The sequence below is a fragment of the Nyctibius grandis genome, chromosome 19, assembly GCF_013368605.1.
Source record: "Nyctibius grandis isolate bNycGra1 chromosome 19, bNycGra1.pri, whole genome shotgun sequence".
Taxonomy (NCBI): domain Eukaryota; kingdom Metazoa; phylum Chordata; class Aves; order Nyctibiiformes; family Nyctibiidae; genus Nyctibius; species Nyctibius grandis.
The window spans coordinates 5,698,643-5,712,600 of record NC_090676.1 but is presented as its reverse complement, the minus strand read 5'-3'; the positions used below and the strand labels follow the sequence as shown (position 1 = coordinate 5,712,600).

The 13,958-nt window shown below is 52.7% G+C and overlaps 1 protein-coding gene and 1 long non-coding RNA gene across 7 annotated transcripts in view; both read right to left on the bottom strand.

Annotated features, from left to right (window-relative positions):
- PMEPA1 (prostate transmembrane protein, androgen induced 1) overlaps positions 1-5,105 on the bottom strand; it is a 50,215-nt gene extending 45,110 nt beyond the window's left edge. For all 3 annotated transcript variants that reach the window (XM_068416362.1, XM_068416363.1, XM_068416365.1), the window contains exon 1: positions 4,777-5,105. In XM_068416362.1, the coding sequence (XP_068272463.1) occupies positions 4,777-4,879 (103 nt within the window). In that variant the 5' untranslated portion in view covers positions 4,880-5,105. The remainder of the gene's footprint in view (positions 1-4,776) is intronic.
- A 1,369-nt stretch (positions 5,106-6,474) lies between these two features.
- On the bottom strand, positions 6,475-11,053 carry LOC137672236 (uncharacterized). 4 transcript variants are annotated; one of them, XR_011049552.1, is made up of 4 exons: positions 10,395-11,053; positions 10,189-10,310; positions 7,015-8,083; positions 6,475-6,539 (listed from the first exon to the last, which is right to left on the bottom strand). It is a non-coding gene; the product is annotated as an uncharacterized lncRNA (long non-coding RNA). The 4 variants fall into 4 exon arrangements; XR_011049551.1 differs by lacking the exon at positions 6,475-6,539 and adding an exon at positions 6,683-6,907; XR_011049549.1 differs by lacking the exon at positions 6,475-6,539 and having other exon boundaries at positions 6,683-8,083.
- Between the last annotated feature and the right edge of the window lie 2,905 nt (positions 11,054-13,958).

Below are 13,958 nucleotides of genomic sequence, written 5' to 3'. Positions count from 1 at the left end.
GTTTTTACATGAAACACCATTGCAAATAAATGACCCTTTTTAGCTAATTAGGGTTACCAAATTCTGACAGTTGCTATTACCTGAAACAAGACCAACAGACATGACTGTACAATGAGTTACTCAGGAAAGAAGCTGGATTGTAATTACTGTCTATTAGTGACACCATGTATTTTGGTACTTCCCTTGGAAAGGTCTCCTCATGTCTATCCATTTATAATTTAGGTTTACAAATTCATTCTAAAACTGGATTTATCTAGCTACCAACTCTTAGCCCAGGAAATCTAAAAATATTAGTATATTTGGTGAGCAACAGCAAATAAAAATAAATAAGAACACATATTTGTAGGTACTCTTCTCTCTATCTGCAAAGCAAGCAGTGGTAGTCTGGATAATTCAATATCCCAAAAATCTAGAGGTGATCCCAGACCCTACCTTGGGAATTCCTGGCTTTAAGGAAAGGAATATGGTTGCTGTTTCCCACACACCCTTCAGTGTCAGTCCTCTCGCAACCAGGATCTGAAAGCATACTGCTAAACAAACCAAAGGCATCCAAAGGCTTATTCAGGGGGCAGGGATACCTTCATGGCACAAGGTAAGACGACTTACTGTGTCAAACATCCTCCTCCAAATACACCCTGACACTGACTGAAAAGGAAGAATTAACCATGCCAAGTCTCCACTTTGCATTATATATGATCACCTCTGATTACATACGATCACCTCTGGTGCCGTGTATGCTGGCCCTGCTGTGTAGCACAACACAATCCAGGTGTTCACCCAGAGGAAAAAAACAAAGTTTGACTATTTTCCCCCCATTTCCTCCTCTATGTCTTTTCATTCTCCCATTCAACACCGATTATAACACACTAAGATTAAAATCACTGCCTGAGGGCACAAAATAAACTGTAATTTTAAGACCTCTGTGCTCTCCAGGCTCAGGGAATTAGGACTTCCCCTGCTGTCCTCGGTATGAGGGGGGACCCGCAGGGCTGGGACCGCAGACTGCCAGGGTCTCCAGGGACAGCCAAGGGCACACGCAGACAGTCCTTAGGCCACTGTAAGCAAAAGCCATCCGTGCTCCGCTCCTCCTGGGTCGTACCTTGGGACGCTAATCTCCACCAAAAGTAGGGCTTGTCAGGGAGACATGGCCAGACCGGACACAGGGACCTCCCCGGCTTGGCTGAAGTCAAGTCGAGGTACCACAAACTGAACATACCCTGTGCAAACACCCTCTAGCTTGCTGAAACACTGGTAGCAGCTCTGGCATCCCCCCGTGTCCCTACCTCCTGGAGGAAAACTTGGCGGGTGATAAAGAAGTACATGGTTATTCTCCGCCCTGCCCTGCCAGAAGCCGTAACTGCCGTTGACACAGTGTCAGGAAAGAAATGTATTTGCCAAAAAAGCAGCCTGAAGTGGAAAGGAGACGTGATCCCTGGTTGAGCCATCTGCATTTGGTTTGTTATTAAACCAAAGAATGTGAAAACCTAGAAGTCCTCGCCGGGACAGAAACCCGCTCTCACGGTTCGCTCGCCCCAGCCCGGCACCGGCCAGGCACGCTGCTCTGACACGGGCGTCAGAGCGTGCTGCCAGCCCAGGGGAACGGCCTCATCTCCTCGGGGAGACGTAACAACACCTCTTAAACTCCCAAACGCTTCGGCTAACGTTACTGCAGGAGCAAAGCCTCTGCCAAGAGCCACCCAGCACAGAGAGAGACCTGCCCTCGCCCCGCGGCTGAAGCCATCCTCTCGCAGGGACGCCCAGGTGCCCCGCAGAGGCAGGATCCCCAGCCCTGGCACCCGCACCCTCTGGATAAGTGCCCATGGGGCACGAAGCAGCCCTGGCGCAGGCACGAGGCCCCCCTGCCATCAGGACGCTGGCGGGTCACACCGACCCAGCTGCTTCGCACCGGCCGCAGGAGCTGAGCTGCCCTGGGCGGGCAAGCAGGGAAGCAGCAGGGAGGCAGGCATGCCACCTCGCTCCGCTCCCTGCGCCAAGTAATTAGTTATTTACAGATTCTTCCGCCACAACAATCACCCCTGACCTCCTTCATTCAGCCGAAGCGATTAGAGACCACTGCCGCAGACATCTGGCTGCTTAACGCCGTCCGGCATATTGGCACCACGGCCCCGGCGGGCGAGACTCCGCGCTCCCGCCCCCAAAAAGCCCTTTTATAATCCTAATCTGGGAGTGCCACACACAGAAACCAGCTGCTTCCTCCACCGCAGCGCTGCAGCCTGCCATACAGAATAAAGCCTGCAAAGAAATGTTTTGGGGGATCAATTGTACACTTAACCTAATTAGAGGGTTAAATTAAAAGAGTTTACAGTTATGCCCCTTCCCCGAAGCATTCCGGCATGGTTACTTTTGGCTAGAAAATTAAATGGCATCTGGTGGTAGCTGCTCTGAGGTTCCCTCAAAGTCTATTAGAAAGATAGATAAATGAAATCAAGCGATCGGAGGAGAAAAAAAGCTGTATAATGAATTTATCTCAGGGAGGCTCAACTCTGTCCTTTCCACTGAACCCAGGTGGAGGAAGCGATCAGGTAACAGCCCCTGCAGTGCAACCAAAGCCCTCCTGTAGCACAGAGGTGAGCTAACGCTGCCCGCCATCGGCAGGAAATAAATAAATAACACTGGTGATAAAGAAACCTAACTGAAAAATGAAATAAGGGTGGGCAGCATTAAAGGAGCTCGATCCAAGGCTCCAGGCAGCTAATGGGAACTCAGCGCCTGGGTGTCAGGACCCCCGAGCCGAGTGGCTGACACGGGGACAGGCGCAGTGCTGGCAGGGGACACGCCGGGGAAGGACCTCGGGAGCCGTATGGCGTCTGGCACGAGGCTCCCGCAACACCCGTCCGAATTCAGGCAAGGTGTCCTCCAGTGTACTTCACCATCCCCTGCCTCTCACCCCCCCCCCCCCCAATCACAACTGGCGTCTGTCTGATACCAAGCCTTTCATACACTGAAAAAAAAAATGGGAAAATTATAAAACATGCTATTTCTACAAAGTCAAAGAATGAAATTAAAAGCCTGAGTTGTTCCAACAAAACCTCATGCCAAGAGCTGGACTGGAAGAGAAGCTTTTTCTTCAAAAGACATTACACATTTTAATTCACAACTTTTATCATAACCATGAGCCTTGATCAGACACAAAGCAAAGTCTCTCATCCTTGCAATTGTGTGGGACGCAGTTTATGTTCGCTAACTGGCTGACACAAAAAAGAACTGTATCTTCATTATTTATACACTGCTATTGGTATGCACATCTACCCCGGCCTGTTAAAGTCAGGAAAGAATAATGGTCTATTCAGTACCGGTAGTGTTAATAAAATCAGGCAAATCCAGCTTAGTTTTGTCTGAACACGAATGAGATTAAATCAAGATTAAATGTGCATACAGTACAAAGGGTATGGTTTATGCTAAAATTCAGAACGAACACATTTTAGTACCCAGTCTCCAAATGCCTACAGACCTTCTGCAGGACTCAGACACCTGAATTAAACAACGATGAAACCGGAGAAGGCGGAGGCAGATGACACTGGACAAAAACCATCCAAAATATCAAGGGACAGAAGCTGGCTCTAAAATCCTGCTCCGCAACCCCACTGGAGGTAACGGGGCAGATCCTGTGCTAGCAGAAACAGGCACAGCTCAGCTGACTTTCCCCTTCCCGCACCGAGCGCCAGCCTGCCCCATCGCACTGCCAGGAATATATGCAAAATCAAGACTCTTTCCCAAGTTTTCATTTTGGGCCATTTTGCATTAGTCTGTGTAGGGTTTAGATTTCACGGCAGAGAACAAGGTGTTACGCGGGCTACAATCCTGACAACCCACCCAGCCTGGGGTGCCTCGAAAACCTTCCCTTCACCGTAAATACCATTTGCTTTAAAATGCCAGAGAAACCCAACTCTTTTCTCTTTCCTCAGCAATAATATTCCTTCTCTCTCCCCTCCATGCACTTCATTTCCAAGAGGGACAGAGCAAACAGAAAAGTAGTGTAGATTTAGGTCAGGCACTGAACTCACTGCCACTCTGCGAGGGCTGAAAAATATTAGTAAGAAAAGGCAAAGAGCCCTTCGTACCAAACAGCCCCAGGGGCTGGAGGCGGCGGGGGAACAGGTTCCCAAATACAAGCCCTACTCGGGTCACCGCACCGCGGTGCCCCCCCCGCGCCCCAGTAACGAGAGGAAGGTGATTTACACCGGGGCTAGAGAAGACCCCCGGGAGGAGGCTCGGGGCCCGGAGCCCCCCAGCATCACCCCCCGGCAGGAGGGAACCGCGCGGGGCAGGGGCACTGCCGGGGGGGAAGGGGCGAGATGCGGGTAGTGATGGAGCCGAGACGGGGAAGAGCTGGGATTTCACACACCGATGCTGGGAGGGAGAGGGGGGAGAGGAGAGCGCGGAGCGGCCGCGCTCCGCGGGCTGCCCGGGGAGGCTGCGCCCGGGGCCGCTCCGCCAGCCCGGCCCGCCGGGACCCGCCCGCCCCCGGCCCGGTGCCGCGCACTGTCACGCCGTGTCACACCCGCCCCGGACACCCCAACAGCAACAGATGAGAGATCAGAGCTCGCACGGAGGGGGGGGGGGGGGGGGGAATAATCACTCAGAGAAACCGCATCTCAGCGAAGGGTCCCGGCGCTGCCGGGAGCCCCCGCGGAAACTTGCCTGCCCGCGGCGGGGGCGCGGGGCGCGGCGGGGCCGCCGTTTACCCCCGCACCCCCTCGCACCCGGGGAAGTCGGGGCCGGCCCCGCGGCAGCAGCAGCAGAACGAGTACTTACTGATCTCCATGCTCTGGAACAAAGACCTTTTGCAGTTGCATGTGCAGGACACATTGGGCTGAATAGCTACGGCCGTGCTGTTCAGACCCATGAAGTTATACATTTAAAAAAAAAAAAAGAAAGAAAAGAAAAAAAAAAAGACGGCGACGGCGACACAAAGAACTTCACGGCCGCCGAGCGCTCTCCGGGCAGCACCACATAAAGCCGGGGCTCCTCCTCGGCGCGGGGGGGCGGGGGGAGGGAAATGCAGCTGCGATCAAAAATTGGAAATGAAAAACCCAGCGCGGCGCAGCGCCCCCCGCAGCGGCACGGCACGGCACGGCACGGCACGGCTCGGCGGCTGCTCCGCGCCCCCTCCGGCCCGGGAAGCGGCTGGGCTGGGCCCGGCCGCGGCAGCCCCGCGCTTTTGTGGGGCGCGGCGGAGCGGCGCGGTGGCAGCGCGGTGGGAGCGCGGCCCGCCCGCTCGCGCTCCGCTCCCGCCCCCCCGCGCTCATTCACGGCCACGGGGACGCGGCCGCGCGCCGCCGCCAGCCGCGGGCGGGCTCCGTGACGTCAGCGCCAGACGGGGACTGCCCTTTCCCCCGCGCCGCCGCCGGGGGGGGGCGGGCGCGCGCCCCGGGCTGCCCCGCGCCGCCTCGCGCAGGGGGGTGGTGCCGCCGCCGCTGCCGGCCCCGCCGCGGCCGGTTCCCCGCGGGACCCGCACGATGAGGGCGGCCTCTGTGCGGGCGGGCGGCGGCGGCCCCCGCCGGGGGAGCAGCGCCGAGTTGGTGCTCGGGTCGTGGTGACCCCGCACCCGCGGAGGGGGAGGGGGAGCGACCGCGTTCCGCGGGTGGCGGGGCCTCACCCACCCGCATTTATCGCCGCTGCGAAGCGGGTGCTGCCGCGTGCGTGGGCCCCCCGCACCGGGCCGCGGGACCTCGCGGGGATTTTGCAAATCGGCCCCAAAAGCACCTGGACGCGGCCGTCCTGGGGGAAACCCCACCGGGCCAGGCTGAGCCCCCCCGAGGCACGGCGGCCCCGCTGCTGAGCCCCCTCCGGCCCACGGCGCGGCCCCCAGGCGCCGCAGCACGGAGCCGCAGAGCTCGTGGCCGCCTTTGCACAGACAGGTCCCAAATGCAGCATTTCAAAACAAAAAACGGGGACGATTTAGAAAAGAAATTTGGGGGGAAAAACCGGTGAGCGCCAATTGGCCGTGGCTGAGCTCGGTGCAAATTCTGCCGTTAGCTCCGATGCTGATGCCAGCAACGCTTCTACAAAGCTCAGAAACTCTTTCAGACAGAGAAATTCCCATTTTTGTTTCAAACCACCTGCTTTAAAATGGAGCGAACCCATTCACTTTTTAGACAGGTAAAAGGAAAAAAACATCATCTCTTCCCTGGGTGCTCGGTGTGCCAAGTTTTAGTCAAGACATTTAAATTTTTTTTTTCTGGGAAATAAACCTGTGAAAACCATTTTTATAATGAAAATGCTGAAACAGGCTTAACTATAGTGCGAAGTAGCTGCTATAATACTTGGTGAATCCTGTTACTGGGAGATAAAGACAGCTTCAGTTCTAAGAAAGCACATTTTCCCATAATTCTTGATAGCTGTGATTTGGGATTTGGAAGTACCTGAAGAAGCCCCAGCTGGGCCTGCGCTCCCGAGAGATGCTGCAGGGAGGATCGCACCGAGAACCCCAATCTTATGCCAAGCTGTAGGAGTCACACGAGACGGGTGGTGTAGAGTCAGGTCAGGCAAGGTGGCACTCACTGGGAAGGTTCAACCTGTATTCCCCCCCCCAAAAAAAAAGAAGAAATTTATTTCTACGTGACTGCTTACAAACTACTGTTAAATACACACCTGTGCTTTACTCCAGCAGCCCCATCCACTCCTGTGAAAATGCCTGAAGAGAAGGAACAAGAAATCGCCAGGTTGTTTAATCTTTTACTCTTTGCCACTTGACAGATGGTAACTCCCAACAATTACTAATCCAAAGGCAACACGGAAGAGGATCTTGCGGCTCGGATAGAAACAAGCTTTGAGAAGTTTGTGCTTCCCAGTGCTGAGCAGACGTGAATTATCGTACGAGTGCCGTTCCCCAAACGCAGAGGTGGGGGTTAGCGTGCAGGCCTGGGAGAGGAGGGACAATGACCTGAAAAAAAAAATCTACACCAGAACTGGCAATAAAGCATTTCCAATCCTATTTTTACATTTTGTTCCCAGTTTCCTCACTGGTAATGCAGGAGGGGTCATTCTCACCTGCCTTTTGGCCGATTCCTTCAGGTTGGTCCTGGAATCTCGGCTTTTGTGCCAGGTAAACTTCTCGAAATGCTTCGTGAAAACGTGAAGCGACTTTACCCTGTTATAGGGCCATGGGCCTCGGGTGGGTGGCAGGGAGCCCACAGGCCCCAGAAAGGCCAGCTCGAAAGTTAAAGCAAGGCACACACACGGTCAAAACTCTGAAGACAAGTGCCAGTTCGGACAGCTTTATCAGTCAACCCACTTTTACTATGATTTACCTGGAAATGCATGTTTTGCTTTTTAAAAAACTTGGCAGCTGAATGTTAGAGACCCTTTTCCAATGGACCTTGCTTGACTGTCCAGAAAAGGTGGCTGTAAGCTAACCTGAGCTCACCAGCTTGCAACTAACAGTCCTTTGCACTTGAAATACATAGCACCACCATAAATAAGTCAAGGTGAACACTACACGCTTCCTCGTGAGATACCAGCCGGCAGCCGCCTGCCAGCACCAGCCCTGCCACCGCTGCTGGGCCCTCCGAGTCTGTCGGCTGTGTGGATGCGGCCATAGTTTGTGTTTGATTCAGAATTCTTGTATTTTAAGACACAGACACGGTACATCCTTAAATGGTCTTAAGCAAGTAAATGCAGGTTTAAGTAATATATTATTCTTCTGTGGCAGGTCAGTTCCTTGCCTGATGGGTTACAGAGTCCTCCTCAGCTCGCTCTGCTGCAACAAGCACAGCTTTGCCTTTCGCAACCGGGCACAGCGTCACCCATGGGCCCAGGGAATGGGAGACGGGCAGCACGTGGAAGGGCACAGCTGGAGCCCTGTTCGCAGGCAGGACGTGCAGGAGCCTTGGTGAAGGCATCTCACAGACCCCAACCAGCCCTGGTGGCTGCGCAAGCCCAGGCTGGGAGGACCCAGTGCCCAGGTTGCAGCTGAGCTGTGGAAGAGGCGGCTCCGGCGTGGGGAAAGGCGTCTGCCAGCTTGTTCTAGGGGGAGTTTTTACAAGTTTGCAAAGCTGGTGGATAAAGGCTCCAGTTTCAGATACAGGCTGCTGCAAGTTCACACATCTTCCTAACCTTCCTGAAAAAAAAAGAAAAAAAAAGAAAAATAACTGTTTGCAAGTCGATGCTGGTTTAAAAATGCACTGTTTACCACCATCCCGATTTCATCTGATCGACTCATGTGGCTTTAAGAACAATCAGCATTTTTCCACCATGATTTAAGAACAAATAATTCAAGTCATCCCAGATGGGCTTGTAAAAATTAAAAGTACATCAGCTAACTTAAATGCTTCACCCTGTTCTTTGTAATAACGCTATCCACCCTCCAGCCCACTGCCCTTTGTCAGAGCTGCTTCTTTCTGTACCAGCAGCGAGTACGGCTCGGCCGGTGGGATACTTCCAGAACACACTTTTGTTGATTTTGGCTCCTGTATTCTCTCACTGATCAGCTTTTTTGCAGTTGCTTTTTACATTCTCCCTAGAGACACCTCTGATGGCTCCAGGAGGAGTCTGGCACTGTGAGATCGCCCTTCGCTTCCTGGTTTGGCCACAAAACTTCAGGATGAGCCAGGGCTGCTTGCTGGGCCTCAGGCTCTTGGGCCATGGAAGGGGACACACAGGAGCTTCAGTAGTATCCGAGGTCCTTGGACAAACTGAACCACATGGGCACATCAGTCCGCTCTGGCTAGTATTGGACTGTAATATAATTTCACTCATTGCCAGACCAGAAGTCAGGCATTCACCTGTGCAGTCACATTTAAATCATTCCTTTTATTCCTCACTGCAACACTTCAGCATTAATTAAAGATTTGAGCGATCCCACGTAATCATGATAGCGCAGCACTAAGGGTAAGTTCATAAAACATAATTGGAAGGAGAGATCCATGTGAGAAATAAGTAACCCTAAGAGTCCCATCTTTTTCTTCCAAAAGTGGTTGAGGCAATCTAAGGAAAAACAAAACAAAAAACTCCACAACTCCCCAAAGCTTTAACTAAACATTTGTCCATTAAAGAGCCCAAATATTTCACAGCATTAGCCTTTGGATTAATGTTAAATCGATATGCACTAACGCAATAGGGCAATAGTTACCATGGTGAATAATTCTATATTTATTTTTCAAGCAAGCCTTATTTCTAACAATTCCAGACATGGTTTCCACTTTCTGGTGACTAACCTCTTAATTTAAGTTTATTTTTTTTAACTGTTTGGTACCAGAAACTCAAGTTTTCTCCCCGACAATTAGAACAAGATCTCTGCTGCAGCAGAGGAGAACAATGCCGAGCGGGGATGCGGATGCTTGCCAGTTTTAGCTAAGGGCTTGTTTGCCTTCGGAAGTCCGTACAGCTACACCTGAGGTACGATTTAAGGTGTACGAGATATTGTGAATTCAGTCTTTGGTAGACAAGCCCTCACCCTTGTTTGGAACAGCAGAAGCATTTTCGTTCTGAGACTCCATCCCATTTGCTCGGTGTCAGTAACCTACCTCAAACAATATTCCACCTAAAAGGCTCCAAAATACTCTCCCCTGCCCTCCCTCCCCCTCACTGGGAGCCCCTCCTCAGCCCACCGGCTCCCTCCCTTCTCCCCGGGTGAGCCCAGGACCCTCCTTCCTTCCCCCTGTGGCCTCGGACAATGACCCTGGGGCAGGAGCTGCTGTCACCAACCCAGGCAGTTCACAGCTGCCTCCCAAGTGCTTTTTTCCACTTCTGCACAGCACTGGGTTGGGTCCCATTTAGGAGGTTTTGTTTCCAACCAGGAGGGCTAAAAAGTCAACAACTATTTGTTCATAATGAAATTTTTTACTGAAGCCACCAGAATGTTATTCCAACCCATTCTGTCTCATCTGGGGCCTGATATAACTCCTGCTGACGTCACTGGAAAGACTCCACCCTACCTTTACATTTTATTGGAGGCACTGGTAGGAAACATATCACTTCACTAAGAAAAAATAATCACCCTCTGAATTCACGGCTCCCCAGCTGAAAACATTACATTTTCTTGTGCTGGGAAACCAGAATGGCATACGTAAAATAAAACAGCACTAAGGAAAGAGTTTAAAATGCATAAACATAAAATAATACCCGACTTTTCCTGATGGAACAACAGGCATTTTGGGGAGAGAAATGGCGCTCTGGAAAGCAAACAAAGGTGACCCTGAATTCCCCGCCTGAGAGCTGACATACCGAAGTGAAGACTTCGAGCTCATCCAAGGAAGCACTTGAGTAATTCTGAAAGCCAGCTCTGAACCACTCGCAGCGGCTTTGCTGCCAGGCTCCTTCCGTAGAGCAGTTTAGAAGTGGAGCAACTGCAAACAGTTCATGGATTGAATTGTCTTTATATGATGCCCATATACACCCCCATGCACTCACATACGTGGTTAGATACATACATACACATGAACATACTCCTCTTTGCCACAAAACACTTGCTCTGTGATTAGTTTCTTTTGGTTCTTGCATGAAAGGTGAGATCAGAGAAACCCAGGCTCCATTTTCCCACTTTGACACATACAAATGGGTTGCAGCTCTCGGGCAGCCCTGCCCTGCCCTGCCCTGCCACGGGACCACAGGTACCCCGGGCCGCCCCTGCCCTGCGCCTCCCATCAGCCACAGCCGCTGCAATCGCTCCACAGCCCCGTTACCAGCTCAGGGATCGCCCCACGGAGCCCCTACGTGCCTGCTACAGGGCAGGGCGGTGAGGGAGCTCGACGTGGAGGCTCTGGAGATGCCCCTGCCCTGAAACGCCATGGAGTGCTCGGCACAGGGCGAGTCCTGGCCCTGCTCCAGCTTCACCCGGGTGGGCTGCGGGGTGCCCACACGGGGCTCAGGGCACAGGCGCTGCTTTGGGTTACCCCGGGGGCGCTACCCCCGCCCTGGCCCCGCACACCGGCCCCGCTCCCACGCGGCTGCTGCGGCTCCCCCGGTAATGCCCCCTCGGGGCTCGCATGGAAAACCAGGCGGAACCGGGCGGCCTGGACCCGCGTCCCGCCAGCCTGGGCCCACCAACCCCCGACCCCTCCCGCGGCGCCCCACGGCGGGCGAGCGGCGGGGCTCTGCCCCTTTAAATCCCCCAGACGCCGCGGGGGCGGCCCCAGACGGCGCCCGGTGTCACGGACACGCGTTCCCCCGCCCCCCCGCATGTAAATGCCGCGCGCCCTCAGCCAATCAGAAGTGGAGGACCCGGCGGCCGGGGCAAGGCAGCCAGTCAGCGGAGGGAGGCGGGGCGCGCCCGGCCATGTGGGCTCTAACTCCACGTGGGGCGGGGCCGTGACCGCGCCGTGACCCGGTGCCAGGGCAAAGGCGCTGCTCGCGCCTTCCCGCGCCGCCGCCTTAAAGAGCCCCGCACCCCCAGAGCGAGCCGCGGGCCCGGCGGGGTGCGGGGCTGTCAGGACCTCGAGGGGGTGCGGAGGTGGGGAGAAGGGTGCAGGGTACACGTTGTGTGCGCGTGGGGCGCGTGTCACTGCACCCACGGCGCCCCCAGCGCCTCCTGCCCGGGTGACTGGAGCCGTGGGCACCGGTGTACGGCATCACCACTCGGGGACTCTGGGGCTGCGACTGTGCCCTGCCGGGAGCCGGGCAGAGCCGCCATGCCCGGCCGCAGGACAGACCGACAGCTGGGGCTCGGCCTACACCCGCTTGGCCTCGAGCTCACGTGTTCCCTTCGTGGGTGTGGGGTGCCAGGGCCTGGGCTGTGCACAGACATCAGCTGGGGGCCTGCGGAGGCTGCTGCGCTGCCCGGACCGTGCCCTTGAACTCTTTTCCTTTAGGCTTTAGTTATTTTATACCCACAAAGTGCCTCTCTGTGACACCTTGGAAAACACCGATCAGGAACGTTGTCTGGGACGGGCCTGAGCTGCTCGCTGGGAGACGCGCGGGCAGCGACCTGGGCGCTGCTCATGGGAGTGACACTGGAGCAGAAGGAAAAGTCGACAAGATGCGTGTGTGTGTGTGTGCGTGGTACGGGCTGAGCTTGTGCTGGAGGGGTCATGGCTGCGGGTGGCGGCGAGCCAAGCACGCAGCTGAATGGCCCCGCTGCCGCAGAGAGGCCCATTGTTCGTGGACAGGCTGGGGAACTTGCACTCCATTTGCTCAGCCCGTGCGGCTGCGGTGCAGTTGAGGGGCCATGTGGATCGCCTAGCTGCACATTTGACATCGTCATCACTACCTAATAAACCTGTTAGCTGGGAAGCTTCAACACCAAAGAGACAGAAAAACAAACAGGAGGACTAGGAAAAAGGGAGGATCCTGGAACACAAATGCTCCCATAAATGCCTTTTCCGTAAGTCTATTTACTCAGCTGCTGACATGATTTCAACTGAGTGATTAGTCTTACATGCTAAAACCAAGCCATCCATTCTCTTCTCTGATAGTCCAAAATCCTACATCTGGTACTTTATCTGCAGTCTTTTTCTTCCCCCCTTTTGTTTAAAAAAGAGAGTTTCTGCAGTATTTGATCCCCAGATGCACTATATCATCACAGTTTGGGCTCAGAGGTGAATCACAGATATTAAAATTGGTTGTTTCAATCCCACTCAACTGCAGAGAGCTGAATCCTCCCTCACAAGGCTTTATTTTCTAACATGAAAGAGACAAAATTGATAATTTGAGAGCCTGTTTTTCAAAGAGAATGAAAACAAAATGTTTTAACTTCAGATGAGAACAACTCTAAAATGTACATTTGTCCTCTTGTGCTGTCGTGGGGTGTTGTAGCCCCAAACCTGACATGCTGTCTTGGGGGGTGAGGCTCTCTGGGGGTACCCTGTTACCTAAAACATACACCAGGAAAAATAGAGGCATCAAAGACTTTGCGTGAGGCCAGATCGTTACCAGCAGCTCCAGCGATTCTCTGAACTTGAAGCTGGCTAGAGTGCACTGTATATTGTCTATCCAGGTATCAGTGCTGTGTACAGTAAAATAACTGAACATGGGATGTATATAAAACAACACCTACTGCTCCATTACCAATAATCTCTAGTCTTATTGGAACATTTAAAAAGACAAATTTTTGTACTTATTTCTCAAATCATGTGGGATCTTGCCTGAGCCTGGTACCACTTGGCACAAAGAGAACTTACAGGCACATCTAATTAAATCGTATGAATCAGGGATATTGAATTGTTGAAGGGGCTTTCTTTGTTGTTATTGAAGTTTTAGATTTCTAATAATTCTGATAATCTGTGAAATTATTAATTCTAAGGCTGAATAAAAAACACAAAAATGACACCTTTTTGGGACTCCAGGGGCCACGTGTGAGTCTGATTTTCCAAATGAAAAGAGTTATATCAGTTAAAACCTAAAGGCTTCACTTTTGCAAATCTTTTACGCTAGATTTTATACAGCTAATACATCGCCAGTGTTTCCAAGGAAACCAATATGCCCTGTTCTCACTGAACCAAATCTCACTATTAAAACAATTAAAAACTTAATCTGGGTTCCCTCCCTTTCTCCCCCTCTCTCCTTTTGGTATTATCTTATGCATTTTAATTAAAAACATGATTGCGATAAATTTTTTACACATATGTAGGCTACACTGTAAATTACCTAAAGGAAGCTTGACTCCAGAGCACAATAATTGGGAATCAAAAATATTGCAAGAATTGAGCAAAAACAAATTAACAGGAGTCTTGATGAATCAATTATAGCCACTGCTCATCTCTGAAGGCTACTGGCCATAGCTGATGGAGAGGAGTTTAAAACTCTGTCAGGCTGTGAAAAATATAGTTTTAGGTATTAGATGTATCTTAGACAATTCCTGAATCTCAGCTGACATGGTGCAGTGAGACAGTCCCAGCCAGCGGAAGCTCTGGCCAGCCAAAGAGGAAAAGCCAGCTCCCGAAGGGCACCGGCACTCGGCTCTTCGGGAGGAATTCTCCCGATTTTCTCTGCTGGCTGACCAAGCAATGGGTGTTAAGGTGACAGAAGGCTTCCGTTTCACAACGCCACTTCTGCAAAGC